A 22,037-nucleotide genomic window follows, 5' to 3' on the forward strand; every position below is an offset into this window, starting at 1 on the left:
TCTACAATAGACATTAGTGCTGGCCTCTTTAGTGTTGCTTTCACTTTTAACTGCAGTGCTTTGCTTTTTCACTGAATGAAATTAATATGTTTAGGCATATTTGTGAAAAATTGCTCTGTTAGATAAGGACATGTCTTTGATGATAGCTTTTTTATGCTGTATCTCCAAGATTTATTAAGCTTCCAGCAGCAATCATGGGTTATTCTGATTACTGGGAATGTTTTTTGCTATGGAGAGCAACATGGTGTCTTTTTTTTTCTGTTTTAGACTAGAAAGCATCTCTGGTTTTAAAACAAATGTTTTCTTAGTAATTCATAGACATTAAAATACTCTTGGCATGATAAGCAACTGCATTTATCTTTCATGCATGTTCACCTTCCTGAGTATATTTCAAGTATTTAAGTATCAACTTATTATTTGACTTGTTAGTAATCATTTTGAGGAAAGGACTACCAAGCTGCTTGTTTTTAAGTTCTCAAGCAGTGTTTGAATGAAACTAGCTAGTGAACAGATGTTTAAGGTCTGTGCTTCGTAATGCTGAATCTTCATCATGTGTGCGAAAACTCCAGTAATCTGTCCTCCTTACTCACAATATGAAGCACATAAATTTAGTATCTCCTACTTTCTTGTCTAAGAATGTTGGTTTGTCTTTTTTTTTAACTTCACAACTTCAACTAGAATTCTTCAAGCAAACGTGGTATTTAGAAGTGAGCTGTACTTTTTGGTATTAAAAACACTGAGGTAAAATATTTCAACTGCAGTGCGAAGGAGAAAAAACCCTGGATGTGTAAAACTAGTAGGAAGGCCAGGCAAAAGGCATAGCTGAGTGTGTAATGTAAAAGGAAAAAAAATACAGGTGGGGAAGAGGATTTTCATGGATAGATGTTTCACATACTTGAGAGAGGAGTTTCTGTGCAGTGGTGTTGAAGAACTATGCATTCTTTGCTGTTGTCCGTCGATTCATTGTAAGGGTACAAACGTGGCCCAAGTGCAGCCTTCTGGCTTCTGTTGGCAGTGGTAAAGGGACAGGTGAGGTTATTAATTCATTCTCTCTGTCAGACACACACTTCAACAAGAAATAAAGGCATTAAAACATGGTATATGAGGATGGACAAGTTTTGGAATTAAGAAATATTGGAATTTAGAATTTTCAGGATTGCTACTTTAAGTTGTCCTACAATCATGGATCAAACTATGGCAAAAAGGTGCCTTCTTAAAGATGATTAAGGAGTTTTAGGGATTCCAAGAGCAGCTCTTGAGGCTATGGGGCACAAATTAATTCTAATTAGCCCATGGTGGAATGTGTCATTGAGGTTTTTAAAACCTGTTCTATATGGTGGATACCCCAGCATGTTTTTCGAGATGCTTCACCATGTTAAAATCCACACAACACCACCTGGAGGGTTCTTCTTTAAATTGCCAGTCTGCTTTGTGATGTGTATCTTCAAATCCAGCTGACAACTCAAAGCTCTGAACATCTGCAGTGACCACATTACATAAATGTGCTGGCACGGCTGTCGGTTCCTCCCACGCATTCAAATGAAGCTGGTATGGATGTACTGTATCTTTTTAATCAGCTTTGTCCAGCCATCTAGGTGATTTGTCTTTGGAAACGATGTCAGTTACTTAAGAATTTGTGGTACCTCATGTATAGGCAAGGAAAGTGTGGTTGTAAGAAATTGAGCAGGAAGAACAAAAGCTGAATAACCTGATGATTAATGGCCTTTCTGGCAAATGAGACCTCCATGATGTTTTCAGTATTGTGTCTCTTTCTGAAAACTGTTTTCAGGGTATGCAGGTAAGTGGGAAAAAAAAAAAAGAAAAGCCTTTTCTGAAGTGAACTTCTAGTCTGGTGGTTTTGGGTGGTATTTGTTGTTTGTTGTTTGGAGAAGTGAAGTAACTGACTTTATGGGTAAGTACTATCTCTGTTGGTGTTATCTGGAATATAAGTATGCCCATGCAGAGAAAGTGTACAGAGCAGTGTTCCAGAAATTGTATCTGGGCTGACAAATGTAACAACTCCAGTTGCAACTTGAATATTTTTTTTTACTAAGAGTTTCGAAGGTCGCATAAACTAGTTGAAACTTTCCTTAGAAGTTAACCCTTATACCTGTTACATAATATGATGAATTAATTATATTTGCAGATGAGAATGATTTAAATAATTTTATTTAAAAAATGCTTTTGGCATCGTGGCAAATAAAAATTATTTTTGTATCCTGTTGCTTTCATTCAAATACAACAGGTGAAGCATAATTGCAGCTATTGGAATTTACTTGCTTTTATTCGTAGTAGTGAAGGTCATAGTTTTTATCCAGTCCCTCATTTTTTAGCTTTTATTTCAAGCTTGCATGTTTTCAGTAACTTAATACTTCAGATAAAATTCTCAGTATTTCTGTAACAATTAGCTTTTGTTAGTGTTTTTCTGTATCTGTGGAAAAAGTGGAAGTCCAATGCCTTTAAATTGCAAACATAGGTAGATCTGTCATAAAATTAATGGGTGATTATTATGTTTTCAAATTATGTTTTGTGCTTTTTAAAACAGGTTTTTGTCTTAGCCATTCCATCATGACCAAGTACATTATTCTGATAGTATTTTGGCATGGGTCGGTGCTGTTCCTGAAGGCAGTCCCTTGACAGAAGATTTCTAAGAGACTTTGAGGATCTTCATTTCGGGGGTGGCTGGGGGATGGAAAGAGCCTTGCTAGTTAATGCCTGACTACATCTTTTCTGTATTGTAATGAAAGACTTTTTGTGGGTATTAATGATCTCAGTTCCATCAGCACACAGAGTGTTCTTTTGCCAGCACAATGAAGAACCTAATGTAAAGTCATCACACACCTTCAGAATCTGGCAGCCTTGACGTCTTGGAGGCCTTCACTGTGTCATACGAGTTCAGCTGTGGGCTGTTGATTGTTGCAGAGATCTAGATAGGAGTGTGAGGGGGAAAAAAAAATTGATGTCCTACTTGAGTAGGGTTTTGTAGATTTAAATGGCAACTATATCAAGATACTGCAGATAGTTTTATCAGTTTTGTTAAAGATTAAACTGTCTTTATAGGTACTGAATTATCATTTTATATCAACACATGTAATGGCCATATTACTTCAATGGTAATAATTACAGAAGTGATTTGCCTTTTAAGAAGTACCATAGTTCTTGGCTACTGGCAAAGCTCAGATACAAGTCTGTGTGATGCTTGGCATTATGCATTTTTTAGCTTTTTTTCCTCTTGATTTGGTGATTTGTTCATACTTTAGTGTTGAAAACTTTTTTGGTAGCTTGCCTGTCAGTTTTGACCACAGATACAAAAAAGTAGCCTAGAAAGCAGGATTACCTCCCTCCCAGTTGTTTGTCCATGTGTCCTCCAATTCACCCCATACGTTTTTCAGAAATGTGTTTTTGACAACAAATATGCCAAGTTATTATTAGCAGGACTGTTGTCACTCTAAGGGACATCACTGGTATGACGTTGATTTGGTCTGATAGAGTTTGACACCACCTGCATTTTGGAAAGAAAAGGTCTCTTACCTACATTGAGATCATGCATGTGCATATCAAGGAAATGAGTCACCTGGTATTTTCTATTGGAGAGAGGAGCCTCCTGCACACATGTAGCAGGCTTTGACATGCACGGGTTTAGCACATACGTGGAGGCAGTTCCCATAATCATAAGCTGAGAATCTGTTCTAGACTTTGTAGTATCAAATTATCTCAGTGCACAGAACTTGTTGATGTGCTCAGCATGATGCCAAGTTGCTCTCTGAAAGATTTTCATATATCAGATTGATAAATATAGGAAAATTGGAGAGTTACTTTTAAAAAACTTTGCCCAAAGAGTCTGCTTGTTGAGGGAGGCGAGAGTATTCCTGACTTCACGTCTGGTTCACTGTTGGTGTGGACTGTGAAGTGGAGCCCAGGTTTCTTTTGGATTAAGCAGGTAGTGGTGATGCTTACCTCTGACCTGCAAGTAGTTAATTGTCATGAGCTAAAGAAAGGTCTGTGAATGTTGTCTTCCCCTTTCTTAGAATACATATGCTGTTGACATTTGTAGATTTAGGAATTCAGTCACTTTTCCCAGCTTCTGTGAAGAGGTGAGTTATTCTTCTGGCTTTGCGGAATGCTTGCTCCTCACATTTCAGGAGTGGTTCTTGTGCCTCACTACAAGCCAGAGGTGGCTACCCCAGCTTTGACAATGATGCAAATCCGAATATGGTTCCTTGAAAATTATATTTCTGTCTCAAAGATTTGTTCAGACCTCCATCACCTCTCATTTTTTTCTGTTGTAAGAGCAAGGAAAAATAAGTATGTTGGTGTTAAGCTTTCTCTCCTACTTTTAGTTTTTTATCCACAGCATAGCAAGGAGGCTTTCTGTTCAGTTGTTCATTTGATTTCTTATGGTTTTACCCTTTATGTTTTAAATAATAAAAATACTGGCAATTGTGGAAATCACCACCCTTTCAGTTTTAAAGGGAAATTGTCAGAATGTGGCACATGGTTTATATGTAGTTAGGAGAAAAAAATAGCAAAGTAATCCATCAGGGAGTTTGTCAGAATATGTTATATGTACAAAATGTCTAGGAAAAATTAAAACAAAATAAATAAGTATGCTGTGATATTTGTTTAGAGAATAAAAGCTAAATTCCTCTTTCAAAGGGTTTGTGATGTAATTTAATGTATAGAGAGGAAGGGTTTGGGTGTTGCTAAGCTACTTGCTCAATTTCACCTATAGAATTCCATTTCATATGGAGTGATTACCATGAAAATATAGTGAAATTTCCAGTAATCTCATCTGTCTCTAGAAGGTGGCTTATTGTCTCTTCATGTGGTTTTGTGGGGGATATTGTTGTGACCTTTATAACTTTGCATTCAAAGACGTTTTTTAGATTCTAGTTGTCTTTATTTTTTTTTTTCCTACGAAAAAAGGGAAAAGTATTCGCATAAAAAAGTACTGCTTGATGCAAACTAAAATTTATCCTGTGCATTTCACAGATGTACACTGCTTTTCAAACAATATTTTTCTGTAATACAATAATAATAGTTACACTTCTGATTTCAGAGCTGTGTTTTTGTGGTCTTCCAACATTACTTGCAAAAAAAAAAAATTTTTCCTCCAGTTCCTCATTTCAGGAGCCTTGCATTTGTATGAGCTTGTCCCACTCCTCCACAACATGTCTGGATTCAGAAAGAGGTGGAATAATACATATTGCCGTAGGACAAGTCATACTTCAGTGAAAGGCTGAAGGGTGTAGAGCTGAAGGGCAGCGAGCCTCCTGTACCACGTGCCCATGCTATGGGGGAGGCTGGATCCAGGAAAGGAGTTCAGCTTATTAGTCATATTTCTGCTTCTCCGATGTTGAGTGTTACATTGAAACTTGTTTCACAAAATTCAGGAATGAAAAGAAGATACAACAAGGTCCATGCACTGATGTGCCGGTCAGTGCCAGCCCTGGCTGTTGTACCCCATGCAGCATTGCAATCTCTGAGTTCAAGGTGGGCTGGAAGTACTCTTGTACCACTAAAAAGCCATAAGCTGAGAATGAGAGGCATCAGTTTTTCAGATAAACTGTGCTATACCTGGGATTTTTAAGACATCAAGCAATTATTTTTATTAAAAAAGGAAACTTGAGCAGTGTTTAGTCTCATTTCAATTATTATAAAGGAGGAGGCTCTCAAGCACTCTGCAGTGCTCTTGTGGCTAACCAGTTCAAAGCTTTGTACAGTGTTGAATTTTCAGGATCAAAGGCATTTTGGCATGAACTGTGCACTTGAAAACTTACTCTCATCATTAAGGACAGATTGCTTTATTGCTAATGCCCTGTCCACACTTAGCCCTGATTGCTACACTACTTACAACCCTAGAAGGCATTGTGTGCATAGGGTAACAGCTTCAGACTACTTCTAAACCCAGAGTTTTAAAGATTTTTATTGAACTACAGGGTCTGTAGATAATAGAAAAAGCCAATCCAGTGTTGAAAGTTCAGTTCTTCCTGGAAAGTGTATCTCAGGTCTAGAAGGATAAAAATGTATCAGTTTATGGAACTACCTTAATTTTTTTTTTTCTATTGTACTATTTTCCATAAAACGTTTGTACTCACTGGTTAAGAATGATTGCTTTAAATTTGTGCATTTGGTTACAGCTTACATGCTGTGTGTATATTTGTCTATCTCTGTATAAAGATTTCTCTGTTGCTCAAGATACATTTAAAATGTGTTAATTTTTGAAACAGATTTTTTGTTTTCTATAATTAGAAATTATGAGTTCTATATGTAGTTTATATCTTAAAACACCAGAAGTGGTCTCTGAGATGATTGTAGAGTTTTTTTAATTTCTTTCTTAGGTTATGTGGGTAAAGTATGTTCTGACCAATAGCTTTGTAGTTTGGTTGTTGGTTTGTTTTTTTCTGGGTTTTTCTGGTTTGTTTGTTTTAGTGTGTCTTTTTCTTTTTTTGGTGTGGTTTTTAAAATTTTTTTTCCAATTGAAGTAAAACAGAAGAGTTGTGAAATAAGTTTTCTTCCCTTATGGATTTAACTCTAAAGATAATCACAGCATTTGGGAAATACGCATTTCAATTGCCTCTGCAATCCACGTTAGCATCCTTACATGAATGCATTGTGAGATTTCAGTTTTTTTAATGTTTTACAGGAAATCCCTGCCTCCTTTATTGCTAAAAATGTACTTGTTTTTGTTGTGAAAAGCATTTTAATGATACCTTGTGCTGTTTTTTGTCTGTGAAGAATGAAGGATTGGATGTATTTAAAAGGCAGTTAAATGCCACTCTGGAGAAAAAGATACTTCCCATGCTTCCATCTTGTAATTGCTTTTTAGTGTGGATGTACACATCAAGCTTTTCCTAGATCATGATTGTATGCTTCTCATTTGTTGAATGCTTGATGTGAGATCTGGCAGCCTGATTTGCCTTTCCTGCCCTCTTCCTCTTCTCCACCCCCTCAAAAGAGGGAGATGCTTAGGCTCGGGAGCCATGCTTATGCGTAGGCTGCATGTAATTAAAAAAAATTTGAAGAATACAATTCTAGCAGTTTTAAATTGTGTGCCCAGAAGAACTGATGACTGGGCTATGGTCTTGATGCTGGCTGGAGTTTGAGGATGAATACTTATCATAGAATCATAGGATGGTTTGGGATGGACGTGACCTTAAAGATCATCTAGTTCTGTCCCCTCTGCCAGGGACAGGGACACTTTCCAGTAGACCAGGTTGCTCAAAGCCTCATTCAGTTTGGCCTTGAACACTTCCAGGAAAGGAGCATCCACAACTTCTCTGGGCAACAGCTTGTGAAGTGCTCTGATAGTTTTGATGAATGCTCTAGAGAAACCACTGAAAAAATTAATTATTTCTTTGGTGTTTGAACCCTTTGCAGTATGTGAAGGCTATTGCCATTTCAGACCTTCCACTTTTTAAGTAAAGAATTACGACTTAGTTACGGGAACAACAACGTTAGTTATGGATGCATAAATTGTCTTGGGAACTCTGTGAAAAACCAGAATGCAATCTTACTCTTGGTCTATTAAACAACAGCGAGTATATGCTGTAGTAATCTTTGTTTTTTTAACATATATTTTTTGAGGTGAGTTCAAAATTAAGGGCATCATAAGTATGGTTTATAATAAACTGACTGTTTTAGCTAATGATTTGTTGCCAAATATATCTTCAGTGCAGGATATTTTCAAAAATGTTTGCATTTCTTGTTTAGAAGGACATGTCTGCACCTTCCTTGAAAGACATAAAAACTGCATAATAGAATTGCTTGTGTATCTCAAAGCAGAATAAAAAGTTCAATGTTAAAAATGAATTTATTATTTCTAGGATTTGAGAAGTTTTTGCTCTTCATAGTTTGGAAAGTAAATGAAAGACCGAGAATTGGGCTTTTCACTGGTGATTTCAAGGAGTTCTCTGGTGTGGTATGCGATAGGACTTCACCCAGGCTAATTTAACCAATTTAGCCGCAGCATGTGCTACCTTTCTTTTCCTGTTCTCCTCCACTGTTTGGTGGAATATGATGCAAAAGACGGGACATTAGAATGAGAGTGAGTTGTTCAGAAATTTTTGATTAGAGACATGAGGGCAACTTGTAATTTTGTGTAGGAAGCAATAAGAAAGACATTGAGGCAATTTTGGTGGGAGTAGGCTGATTTACAGAATGGGAAGAAAGGTTCTGTTGTGCGTGTCACAGGCTGGCTCCCCATGGAACCTTGAACCCAGGGATCTTGAACTACAGGTTGGGTTGCATTTCTTTCTATATTTCTTAGCTATGTGTTTGGGAGTAGTCTTTGCGCTTCCAGTACTGTTCCCTTTAGGAGCAATAACATCCATGTTCAGTAACTTATTCTAAAGCAAAAAATGTTTTTAATGTTTTCTACTATTCTTTTGTTCTGCATGATCATCTGTATTTCCATGAGTTAAAATTCTGTCAAAATGAGAAAGGCTTTAATTATATTGAGGTCTTCTGTCTGTTTTCTATCGTATTTGATGAAGTAACTGACAGCAGATCCTCCTTTCTCCTGGAAAACGGGGCGAGTGATGCTGTGCACCTTTTGATTTGTGAACTCCCAGCTCTGACATAATGATGAGAAGTCTGGAATTTTGCTGTAGTCATACAAGCTACTCCTCTCCTTCTCTTACCTCATTTTCCAACTGTGTTTTGGGGGTTGCTTATCTAGTTTGCTTTGTCCTTCTGCTCCTTTCCAAAAGTTCCTCTGTAAAATTAGTTCACTACATTAATAAGAAAATTATGATCCAATATACCAGATTTCCCCTTTCCTGCCGAAATCATATAGCATTAATGAAATTAATTGTGTCTTGATATTTTTAGTTTGTCATGCAGACAGCAGAAGTTTAGTCCTGGAGATAATCCTGTAGCAAGCTGAAATGGCTTCTTGCAGAATAACAGGATGATTAGTGATGCCAGATTTGAAGACAAAACTGGAATCTGATATCAAAAATGTGTGTGATTTCCACATTCCTGAAATACATACGGAGCTACTGGTCATGATTCTTGGTTACAATGTAAGATTTTATCATTAGTTTGTGTGCAAACAGAGCATGCAGCAAGCGGACTAAACCCCAGACTTCAAATAACAAGTTCACCCAGAGTAGCTAACTATTGCCTTAATTAGATACAGCTTCAAAGTATATGCTAAGATTTTTCCACTACAGCTTTTTATCACTTCCACAAGTTCAGCATGCCCTATACAGATGCTTAATTTGTATGCTGGGCCCTGTGATAAAGCTATTTCTGTCGATGAGATTCCAAAATTGTAGGCACTGATGTCAATGCAGATGAGGTTAGCCTAATTTGGTCAAGAGAGGGCTATGCCATGCAAAATCTTCTTTACATGGGCACATAAAGGCCAGTGCCAAGACTGACAGGTGTCCAGTGGGTGGCAAGCAGCTTCAGAGAAAAACATTCTTGTTGGTATTGCTACAATTCTTGCTTTAAGAAACAATGTAATAATTATATGGCTGTTTTCAGCATCCCTGCAGGATAACTAAGTAAATAGTAATGACACGTAATTTTACAAATGTAGATCTTCTAAATTCTGTTGAAATAATGTATTTTCTATGCTTAATTCAATTTCTGTTTAGTGTTTAAATCCTGATAGTGAAAGTAGCATCTTGTTACCTTCAAAAATGGCATATTAAATTCAGAGGTGTACTGCTGTGAAATTGCTGTAAGAAAAATTTCTTTAAAGTAGTTTTTAATTGTAGGAGGTCTTGGAATGTTGTAAATGAGATAAAGTGCACACTCAGGTTGAATAATGAGGAGTCTGTACAAGGATATAGTTCTTGAGAGAAGGCTGTAGAAAGATACTAGTGGTAATATCCACCTTTTTTTCCTATGTCAATGTCAGCAGTGAAGTGTATCAAAAATGTATTAATCTATTAATAGAACACTTTCTTTGTATGCCTGTTTCCGTACCTCCTTCCATTCCTCCCCTAAGAGGATTGCAATCGTGCATTGTTTTTTGCCTTGGAATTTTTTTTATATTAGTTTTGAGCTTATAATTCTTCTTCCTTTGTGAGCAGCTTCTTTCATAGTACTGACCTATTAAAAAAAAAGCCAAACCAAACAAAAACAAATCTGTTTTTTTTTTTTTTTTTATGTCCAGGAAAATATTTCTTACACTGACATCTCTGTAATGGAAAGCTGAGCCTTTTCAGTGTATTGCAGTCTCGAACACAGTAGTCTTTTTCAGTTCAACACCTGCAGACATGAGGCACAACACCACTGGAAAGCTCTCTCTGTTTCAGGGTCAGCTTTATCTGTAGTGGGTGAGAAGCTGAAATAAGTAGATTTGGTTTTTGATGAAAAGTGTTTGGATGCATGGATTGCTGGCACCCACATGTTGGCAGAATATTAATGCAAGGCAATAGTTACATGTTTAGAGCTGTGTGGACATCTGTAAAACATAAGGTTTGTATGAAAATCCTTTTATTAAACTTCATTAGCAAGTTTTTAGAGCATTTCCTATAAAAAAATCTGCATCTGCTACAGGTCAGAGAATGAGATTTTAGAAGTATGTAAGAAAGGTAACTCAATAAAATGAAAGGTGGGAAGCTGGCAATAATATATTTTGGCCTGGAAAGTGAGGGAAGGTGTTGAAGTGGCAGGTGTGTGCCATGGGGGAAACTAGTGTTTTCAGCTTGCTGTCTCATTAGAGCTTCTTCAGGGTTTAAGAGGTTCAGCTGAAATTGGTCTGCCTGTTCAATTCAGTTGAAATTGATCATTTTATCCTTAAATGGAAGACTAAAAGCATTTTTGGGTATGGTGGCTGAGCAAATTCTGCAGTAAGTGTTTAGTGCAGGTGCATCTCTAGATGAATTTCATCTGGGAAGAGCATTGTAGCAGAAAGTAACTGCTATGATTTGGGTTTGTATAAGGTGTGTATGGGGTTTTCTTTTGTTTGGTTTTTGTTAATTTTGGGGTTTTTTGTTAGTTTCATTTGTTTGGGTTTTCTTTAATCTTGAAATGTTAGGGTTTTTGTTGAGGTGAAAGAAGTTGAATGTAGTCGTCAGTCTTTTCTGTATTTCATGTACTGTGATACCATGGGTGGCTTCTTAGTTTTGTGCTTTGCCTTTTGGTGATCTTTCTTTGACACCCTTTATTCTTCATAAACTCTGTGATGACTTTAAGTTAATTATTATTTTCATTTACTATCATAAATTAAATATAATATTGATTTGTGAATTTGATAGCAAATGGTGTAACCAGTTTCAGTGTTCATTCTCTGTAGTTCTTCAGTTACTTTAATGGAAATAATCACAAAATAAGAGGATGAAAGCCAGACTTTATTTATTTCAGATGTTCTGTTGCTGTCTCTGCTTAATTTGTGAAAGTGAATCTTCCACCTTTCCCCTTGAAATATAAGTTTTTTGACAACCTAATATTTTTATGTGATGGCTAGCAAGGAAACAGGAACAAAAATCATTTTATTACTGCCTTTCTAATATTTAGCATACTGTTGGAGCTTTAGCATGTGCCAGTATGCCTCGGGAACTGCTGAAATGTGTTAGGTTTTGTTTTGTTTTCTTGTCTTTGTTTCTTTCCCCAGGGGAATTGTTAATTTTTTTAAAATGAGATTTGAAAATTGAACATCCTTGCTTAAAGTAAATGGTAGCTGTGTTGCCTGGGGAGTCTTAGTAAGCGTGAATATTTTCATTTTGTGTAAACTGTTCTTTAAATGCTTCCTACAAAGTGAATTGAAGTGTGCGTGAAGGGGTTAAAGGTAGCTTTTAGCAGTGCTGGATTAGGAAAAACTTGCTAGACAAGAAAAAGGCAGGAAGATATTACTGTAGGCTTAGAGAGAGGTGAGCCCTCGTAGCTGTGGGAATACCCATCACTTCGTCAAATAGAGGCTTTTAGTTGTTGCTATAAATTTTATTTATTTCCTTTTCCTTTTCATGTGTGAATGAGAAAGAAGCCCAGGGAGCAAGGGAAAAGGAGCATCATCATTGTACCCTGCCCCTGTGCCTTTTAGCCTTTGCTTATTGCACTGCGTTGCTCGCTTCTCTGAATTCGTGAGCTGGACAGACGCTCATCTGTAGAAACTCATGGATGAGCTGCTGAGTGGGGAGGCCCTGAGTGCTTCCTGTGCTCCCCCTTTCCACACATACGCTTCTGGAGGCTCTGAAGAATCATGGGTGAGCTAGTAGTGTTCATGTATGTGTAAAAGTTATTGGGAAAGCTTCTCTCCAAGGCATAAAGCTTAAACCTTGGAGGTTTTAGAAGGCAGACTTGTTGTGTCCTTTGTGTCTTTTATTGATAGTTTGTAAAGAATTATAAGATACAACTTGTGTGACTTTAAGTTCTGTAATTTTCTTTTCTGGTTGTTGTGATGTGTTGACACTTTTGCTGTGTCTTTCTGTGAGATTGTAAACTCAGTGTTTTTTATTTAGATTCCCATTTAAATATAGCACAGTAAGATGATCTTTCACTGTTCAAAGGACATGCTTTAGAAATAGAACATACATTTTTTTATTCCAAAGTCTAAAACATTGGTAGCTTTCCTTGTCACACGGTAATGTTCAACTGTTCTCACTTACATAGCTGGGTTACTTGCAATATGTGAAGTATGTGGGAATTGAAATTACTGTTGATTTGCTTCCAGTATACCATTCAGTCTTGGCTGAAGGTGTATTTAACAGTGAAACACAGTAACTCGGAGCAGATAAAACTCAACTTCTTGAGTTCTAAATCTACCTTTACTGAGTGCATTGCAGTCTTGAGACCCTGGTGGAACTTTGTTTTATAACAATGGTACAGTTCTTTAACTCTGAAATCACAGATGAAGGTGTTTGTATTGAACTCTAAAATGGGCCTTGTTTCTTGCTGTGAATGAGCAGGTTGGCAGTACCTGCCAACAGGTGTGGGCAGATACAGGCTGCTGTAGACCAGTCCTGATTGAGCATCTGTGCAACTGCTAATATGGTTCTCTGTCCAAGGTGATAAGACTCACTACATCCAAGGCTTAAAAATGAGTATTTCCAAAAAAAGTAGATGACAAATACATGTGCGTCATGTACTTTTTCATACTTTTTTTTTGTTTGTTTTTTTAAAGAGGTTTTAAAAAAAGTGCTGTATAACTCCTTTCCAAAATCTTTTCTCCAGAGAGAAGGACAAATCTTAGTTCTGTGGATTTAAGTAAAGTCCTAAAATGCCACAGTAAGTAAACATCCTTTGAAAGCATGTGTCTGAATAAATCAGAGGAAGAATACTGTATTGTAGAGCTTCAGTTAATCTTGTGGTGATTTGTTTTACCTAAAACAGTAAATTTCAGAGTTTCTCTGTTTAAATGATCTAAATTGGATTGCTTGTCACTGAGACAGTTTATACCATATAATACTTTTTCTTATGAAAACACATCTAGTTCATGATATGACAGAAGTACTGAGAGTGTTCTAATTTGTATTGCAAAAGAATAATTTTAAAAAGAAGTAAACTGTTTCAAGGTGTTTAATCTATGTGAGGAAGTTAAAAAAGTGTTCTTATACACCCCTCAACTATGATATGTATGGTTTTGCCTTTTTCACTGTTACATGTCCATTTCTGTCAACCTGCAAAATCGTGATGTTGAGCAAATAAGAGGAAAGGTTTAAAACAGCCAACAGAAAAATGCAGTGTTTAATAATGTGCTTTTTTTGGACAAAGATTTATATGATTTATTTATAAAATATAGACTACCTCTTACCCCATTTAGAAATAAAGAACACAGCATGATCCTGATTGTTTTCTATTGCTATGTTGCAGTAGCAATAGAAAATTCACTGAATGGGTGATGGTACAGAAATGCAAGTTGTGACTTCTTTCATTCATTGGAATTGTATCTCTTCTAAGGGGGTTTCTTTCCTTTTCTATCTTACTGAGGGCTGAAATGGAAGATTTCTAAAACTGAAAAGTGGTTTTTAAGGGTATAATTTCTGCCCTCTGGATCCGTAGCTGTTCTTGACTTTCAAAGTTCATGTTTTGGAGTTCTCAGCCCTTGGTTTAAGATCAACCAGCCTTTTGAGTTTAGTTGCAATGAGTTAGGCAGTTGCAATGGTGATTTATTGTGGTCGTGAAGGTGAATTTTGCTTTCTTAGATTTTTGTATTTGCTTATTGCTTGCTAGCTGATATGTAGCTTTGTTGATGAGTCACTGTCCCTGGAATTATTCAGAAGATGCGTAGATGTGGCATTTAGGGATGTGGTTTAGTGGTGGACTTGGCAGTGTTGGGTTCGCGGCTGGACTTGATAATCTTAAAGGCCTTTAACAGTCTAAATGATTCTATGATTTTGTTAATAAACAGCTGAAGTAGTTGGAATCTTGTACCTAGTTGCAACTTAGGCTAACATGATTGATCTTTTAAATAAGAAGCTGAATTGGAAGAAAAATGCTTAGATAACATTTTAAAATAAGATGTAAATAGAAGTAGCATTTGTAAAAGTTGGTCATTATGTATACATTGTGAAATTCTAGAAGTTCTGCTCTATAAATCTCTATATTTAATATCTATAAAAATAATGGTGCATTTTCTTTTTTTCCCATGAGAGCAGTGTTTAGTGGTTGGGTTGGGCTGCAGCAGCAGCTACCCACACTTGTTACAAGAATACTCATAGATTACCATTTAATTATTCTTTTTTAGTGAAGTCTGCTGGAGAGAGAGATCACACATGATATATAACGAGACAGGGAGAAAAGCAAAGAAAAGATGGAAATGAGTTGTGTTTTTTTTTCCACTGTGTGCTGATGAATTTGTAAATGATAGGCTTATTCCTCTACTGTCATTACATGCTGTTAATATAGTAAAGTTCCCAGACTGGTTCACAGCAAGTAATAGGTCAGTCAGGAGTGTATCCTAGAAATCAGTGTGCCACAGGACTCTGTTCTGAAAGGGGGTGTTTGAAGGGCAAAGGAGACTCCATAGAGATTGCTTTTCTGGGCCAGGTGTACAGGTGCATGCACATGAAATCAGGTCATCCTGACCTGAAGTAGGAGTGATAAGCAATTTTATGCCTCCAGCTGAGCATAAAAACTCAGATGGTGATGGAGATCTACAAAGCCCTGCTGTATTTAAAATGGAGTGTCATTTGAGACCCAGCAGTGTGTCTGAAATCTGGTGCTCTTGCTTCAGCTCTGGATTTCTTGTAGGTGTTACTGAAATGTTTTTTTTTTGAGGGTCTTAGAGCATTTAAAGGCACTTTTGCACAAACAGTAGATACTAAGCTTTGTAAGGCAACCCTGAGCCATTCCTCATGGCTGATGAACATTAGGAAAATAAATAAATATGGTATTTGGATTAGGTGGGTACTTAGAAATATACAAGTAAAATTGGGATCCTGTACATGGTACCTCAAATAGCAGAGTACGTAATGGGAAATAATGGGTTTCCACATGGAACCTTGCCGATCTCTAGGAGTGTATATGGAAATAATTGGAGCCTTACAAATAATCATGGTGTGTTAATGGGGGAGCTACTTTGAATGGATAGGAGCTGATCCCATGTGATGTCTGTTTCCCAATGAGAGCAAACTGGTATCTTTAGCAAATTCCTGAGTGGAATCTTTGTAACAACTGTTTCAAGACTCCAACTGCTTTCTGCTGTATTGATAATGCATGCTTGTTTTATCAGGAATAGCACAGAGAGGTTTGTTCAGTCAATGCAAAAATTGTAGCAAAACATGCCTTTGACTGCTTAAATGCATCTACAGTGCTGCATATCATCAAGTGTACATTGAAGCCATTGGGATATTTCTGTTTCTTCAGAAATGGTAAGAGACAGCAATTGCACTTGTACATGTGAACTAATGGTAAGGAGAGAGGAATAATTAACAACTTGTATGTGAATGTTAGGTACTGTAAATCTTGCCTTACCAAATGTGGTGTCTCTGCAGACATCAAGAAAATGGGTTTTAGAAAAACTCAAAAAGAATCTGTTAGGAAGCAGTAAAGAAAATGAAACAGCATTAGCAACTTTCCCAATTAAAAAAGAAATACAATGCAATGTATGATAGCTATTCTTTTTTGTGTGCTTCTTAGTTTCAAGATGAAGCTGAGACTGATGGTGATGTCGACAGCTCAAGGGTCCCTGCAATCCCAGAACTGAGGCAATATTACAGGGAGAATGTTAACCCAGATGGAATTCAGTATTACTGCATTTTTATGTAGCCTTCTACCTGTGGGTTTACAGTATTTATTAATAACTTAGATTACATTTTACAAAGAAGAAATTATTCATTTTCACCTTGCAGCTGTTAGTGGGGTTATTCAAAGCAGCACTTCCCCAAAAGAAGCACTTCAGCTTCTGTGTGATTTGTTAAACTTCTCATACAAACCAGTGCACTTTCTGATCTTACTCTGTCTCCAAATTCAGAATTGTATTGCCAAAAAGAATCTTTCCATTACCAAGCTGTAATTAAAACAAATAATGGTCTAGTGGTGCTTAACATGCAGTCAAAATACTTTTATTTCTGTGTTCTCATAATAAACTTATGCATGAGACCAGTTTTAAGATAACTTCCAGTAAGAGAAGGCTTCTTAATTAAACCACTTAATGGTGGAAGACAAAAGAGGAAAGGGTGATCACTTTGTATAGCTCTGTTTGCTAAGATAATGTTGTATTTCTGAAATTGGTGGAAGAAAGTCTTGCTCCATGCACCTGGGGCAAGACTATGCACACGCTCCAAGAACATCTTCATGTGTTTTGGGACAGGAAAAGAAGATATGCCAGGGATTGATAATAGTGGTGACTCAAGCATAAATAGCCTTACACTCTTTGAAATGCTTGACATTTCAAACAGTATAAGGCTATTTATGCTTGAGTTGTATTCAGAGGAGAGTTCAGTCTTGAAGCAAATCACCGCATTGTCCCTGTTTGCTTTGCTCATTTGATTGTTTTCTGAAGTGGTTTTGGTATGTGCTAACCAGGCATCTTCCAAAAGAAACTAAATCATTCACTCATTGTGTGCACCTAATGTGCCTTAACCCTCAATGAGGTTGTAGAGATTTGATCAGTTACTGGATCACTTTTTGGCAGCTTTGAACCTCCTGTGGTAGGATCTGGTTCGGGAAGATGGAGTAAATATGGCCTTCAAAAACAAACTAAAACTCCTGGGCTTCATATAGTATAGGTGTACAGATCTGAGCAGCAGGTGTGTTTTGATCTGCTCCAGTTGTGCCAAACTGTAATGCAAATATAGCCTGATGCCATTTATTGTGGGTTTGTTTTTTAAAGAAACATCTGACTAGTGGTGATTAATTGTTAGGGTGTTTTAACCTTGTCAACTATTTGGAGGTGGTAATGTTTTTAGATTTATTTCTGTGACAGTTCGCATTTTGTGTGGAACTTAACAGACTTTTAGATAAATGCTGCATTCACTAAGTGATGTACACAAAGACCCATTCTCAATGTTGTTGCCTTTGGTTTTGATCTGGCTTTTTTGGGGCGTGGGGACAGGGCAGAAGATAAATGCTGGGAATGTAATGGTTCTGTAGGGATTCCCAGGTTGTGCTGAGAACATGCTTATAGCTTAAAAGACATAATAAATACCCAGAATCATGGTATAAAATAACAAAGAGCTCTATCCCACTTAACAAATCACTTTAATTCAGTAAACATCTGCTGTGGTGTGTGTCCCCTTTTCCTTCAGAGGGGAGGAAGTTAGTTTCTTAATGTTTAAACTACTCCTTTAGTGATCTGAGCTAACTTTTGTGTTTTGTGGACATACTAGAATTCGATTTTTCTGAAAAAAAAAATTATAGCGAAGAGGAGACTCTTCATATAATTTTGCTTTCAGTTATTCGCTGTCATCCTTTTAAACCCCTCATTATCCTACACTGTTCCTTTTTCTCCCGCACTGTATCTCCTTTTTTTCCAAATGAAACACTTGTCAGCTTAAAATGACAGACATTAGAATGAATCTCAAGGCTGCACCAAGCATGTAGGACCACTTGGCTGCACAGTCAGTGTTCTTGGAGAAAGTGCTTTCCAACTTTCCAACCCTGGGAAGGGCTAGGGAGGCTGTAGGCAGGTTCAACCCTTGGAGCAATAAATAAAAGCCCCATGCCAGTTCAGGCATGAGTGTGAATGGTTAGTATGAAGGATGGCTTGGTATTTAGTGGACAAAAGAAGTTAGACAATGACAATTGGTTTGAACAATTGCACATAAAAGTGCATTAACTTTCATTAACATTATTTATATTACGTTGCTATAAAAGCAATTTTGAAATATGTTTTGAAGTTCAGTTCTTAGCAGTTCTCCAGGTGGCAGAGATAAAAGGAACTTGTGAATATCACAAGTGGTGGAATCTGCTGGAAACAGGCTCTTCATAGCATTTGAAGGCAAGGCAGTATCCTGACTTAGCTCAAATGTTTTGACTACTGGGGTTTGATCCTATTGTCTGGCACACTTTGCTGTAGTTAAAGATGATGAAAGGATGTAATCATGGTTTTACATTTCCGTTGGCATTTCTGGGGTTTAGTGAGTTTTTACTAATTGCCATATCCTCTGGTTGTAAAACTTTCTTGTTGAGCCCAGCGTTGGCAGCGAGAGGAGCGGGGCAGAGCACATTGCAGGGGCTGTCAGGTGACAGCTGCTGCCTGCCTTGTGCCTCACTGCTGTGCCCTGCTGCTTTCAGCACTGGCGGCCATCGGGGGGAGATTATGCTTCAGGTATTTGGGGTGATCCAATGGGAATTGCATTGATCTGGTGTTTAGCTCTGATCCTTATCAAATGGATTACTTCTAAGGTAGGCCATTTTTTAAATATGTTTTGACTAACTGGGCTTATAAGTAGTCTGAGACAAAACAGGTCATGATAACTTCACAAGTGCTTATTTTTCCTTTTAAAATCTAATATGTTTTGGAAACATCATTTGCCATTTAAGACTGTTTCTTAAGTGTTCATACATGAATTTGTAGCTCTTGACTTCTGCTTGCCTTGAAGTGGGAAGGAGTGTGTTTGTAGCAGTGCCAGTGAGGAGACGGAAAAAAGGGATCTGAAATGGCTTCTGAATGGCAGAAGTTGGCTTGCCTGTGTTACCAACAGATTTCCAGTTTTATAGCACCTTAAAGCCTTTGTGAAAATAAGGACAAACTATTTTAAACATAGTGAGAATAATACAAATTAGTGTATTTTGCTTCCTGCGCAGGATATCCTTTTTGTGTTGTTGATTTCAGAGTTGCAGGAGTGGAAATACCAGTTTTGTTTGCTTATGTGAAGTGTCTGCTTTACTTTGTAGCCTTTCCATTTGAGATCCCTGTGTTCTGTAAAATGCGTGCTAATGTTAGGATTAAGGTTTTACTGTCTCATTCCAAAGAATATAAGTATCCCCATAATGGATATTGTTGCTAGTAAATATAGGTGAGATTGGTGTCTGGAGATGAGATCAGGCTCTTCTCAGCATAGCTCACTGCAAAAAGGAGGAATAAATTTAAGTGTAGGATAATGAAGGAGAGCCAGAATAATTGGAGATAATTAAGGAAACTGGAAAAAAATACAGTTCCTGCATTCATAGATAATTTTTTTGTTATTGCTACTGATACACACTTCTAAATTTTTTGTAGAATTAACAGGAGAATCTGAGCAAGCATGAATTTGAGTTTGTTGTGAAAACAAGCTTTGTCAGGCACCCATGCCTGTACTCTTCAGTCATTGCCAATAATGTGTTTCTAAATTTATGAAAAGCAAAAATGGTCAGGCTTAGTTGCTAGCACTTGTGACAACTTTTGTCACATCAAGAAAAAGACCAGGATGCCCAATGGATGTTCGCTTGTGAGTGAAGGCAGATTCTACAGATTTACAGCCTGTGTGCTAGACCAGTACATCATCTGCATTTTACCAGTATGTTGTTGAACTGCTGGCTTTTTGGAACTTGATATAAAAAACCTATTCAAGGATTATGTCTAATCCAGTTTGGCCAGAGATTGTTTTAAAGTGAGGAAAAATAAAAATTCCAGGTAGCTGACATAATACAATTAGGCATAAAATTCCCTGCTATTTATGATTGTGTTTTTACATGTGCTAGTGGTGGTTTCTTTTAAAGAATTAGTGTTTTTGTGTTCATTCAGTTACCTATTTTGCCATTGCCTTGATGCTATTCTGATTTACTTTCCTTAGTCAATACAGTGTATTACTGTCCTTACTTAAACCAATTGCTTGTGGGGTTTTTTTTGACTGTACATTCTTTCTGATCAATTCTCAAGCTTTTGTTTTGTAGATTTTTAAGTCTTGATTTTTTTTTTTTAAATATTGATAAAGCTTTGGAGAAATTTTATGCCACATGATATACATCTGAGGTGTATAAGAAAAAATAGCTTACAGATGCTTGTGAGATATATGTATCACTAACGTTGATAACTATCACTCAAACGATAGCTAAGTTTAAAAATGGTTGCCATCTGTCTTGGGAGGTGATCATGTGAAATAGCTTTATATGGAAGAAAATATTAAAATTATCACGTTTGAATATTTGATGGAAAGGTGTGATTCTTTTTGCTGATGAAATTTCAGGAAGACAGTATGAATGACATTTTCTTACTGCTGGTTTGATAAACTTTCAGAGTAATGCTTTGAACTGCAGGGAGATTTTTAAATAGTAGTAGGACTATTTTGCAGTGGCTTACCTGAATTCAGTGTCAGTTTAAGTGCTTGTAAAGAGTATTTTTTTGTGCTTTAGTGAGTTAAAAACTTGATGGTGCTTTTTGGAAAACCGTGAATCTTAGCATGAAAGTTTTAAATACTTGAAATAAGTCTAAGATACATGACAGTCTTGCTTTTGAAATCTAATAATGGAGAAATCAGGTCTTAACTAGTTTGTCATTCTCAAGACTCCTAGTTCATAAACGGTCTTATGATCTTAAATGCTTTCCAAGGGTGTATATTTGAGGCAGCATAACCAGTACATTGCAGTTGCTATGGTATAACAACTGCACCACACTTGTCTTCAAAGCAGTTGGGACTAATGCTCTGATAGTTCAGCAAAGATCTTGGACTAGAAAGTCAGGTAGGTAAAAACACCTGCCTGTCTTGCTTTCTGTCCTCTGTCTTTGCTTTCTGAGCTTCTGAATAAACAACCAAGTAACAGAATGAGGGTCGTGTAGTCCATCAAAAAGCATGTCTTTTGATGGGTGTTACTGAATTTTGAAGGCCAGCAGCTCTAGCAGGTTTTGTTAGAGAATGAGAACAGGAGTTGTTTTGGTAGACAGTCCACAAGCTCGCCCTTGCCAAAATGAAGTGCCCAGCAGTAATGCTGGTGCACTGCTCTCAACAAGATTGGGAAGTGTGTGTGATAAAACTGATACATCAATGGAAACATTTCTGTTTGACACAAACAGCAGCAGGTGCTCCGTTTCCAAGTGGTACATGCAAATGCTTGTACTCCCAAACATCAGTAAAGCGGTTTCCCTTTGAAGATGTATCTGTGTGCTATTTTGGCATGTTATTCCCGTTGCGTGGCCTTTAATAACTTTCTATACTCTCTGAAAAGATATTCAGAACGATCTGACTTAAAATCTAAGTTCTGGTAGATACTCCCTTTGCATGTTTTTGCAGAGTCCTCGTATCAGTGTTGTTCTTAGGGGATTAATGTATCTTTCGATTTAGTTTGAACTGCTTCCATTCACTTTCCACAAATTTGTCTCAAAGGAGAAGAAAAAAGGAAGCTTTTTGACTGTATTGCACTTTTGAAGAATAAACAATACTCCTGTGTGAAACTGAAGTTTAAGGTGAGGCTTTGAAAGTGGAAATCCAGTATAAGCTATCCTTCCCAGTCATGTTTCTGACATCCATCTTCACTGCTGAAGCAAAATAGTCCACCCGGTTCAGGTGGCTGTGCTTGTGCCTGGAAAGGAGCAGAGCAATTGAGAACCTCAGGTAATCATTTGAGGAATCTGTTGAATCACTTAAAATCCAGCACATTCCCACCAACCAAGTTGTCCTTGTGTTTGAAAATGGAACCTGCCATTCATAAACACAGACACATTAGGGTTGTCTTGTCTTTGAGCACCAGTAACTTTGTCTGCTTGCTGGAATGGTGCTTAT

General features: G+C 37.1%; 1 protein-coding gene across 5 annotated transcripts in view; it reads left to right on the forward strand.

The window, feature by feature from the left end:
* PDE7A (phosphodiesterase 7A) overlaps positions 1-22,037 on the forward strand; it is a 76,017-nt gene that overhangs the window by 14,319 nt on the left and 39,661 nt on the right. For 2 of the 5 annotated variants that reach the window (XM_041473629.1, XM_041473632.1), the window contains exon 1: positions 18,628-18,744. The exons of the other annotated variants lie outside the window; for them this stretch is intronic. In XM_041473629.1, coding sequence (XP_041329563.1) covers positions 18,685-18,744 — 60 coding nt within the window. In that variant the 5' untranslated portion in view covers positions 18,628-18,684. Of the gene's footprint in view, positions 1-18,627; positions 18,745-22,037 lie in introns of those variants that run through there. 5 annotated transcript variants of the gene reach the window in all.

Source organism: Pyrgilauda ruficollis, unplaced genomic scaffold (genome assembly GCF_017590135.1).
Source record: "Pyrgilauda ruficollis isolate IOZ18807 unplaced genomic scaffold, ASM1759013v1 scaffold30, whole genome shotgun sequence".
Taxonomy (NCBI): domain Eukaryota; kingdom Metazoa; phylum Chordata; class Aves; order Passeriformes; family Passeridae; genus Pyrgilauda; species Pyrgilauda ruficollis.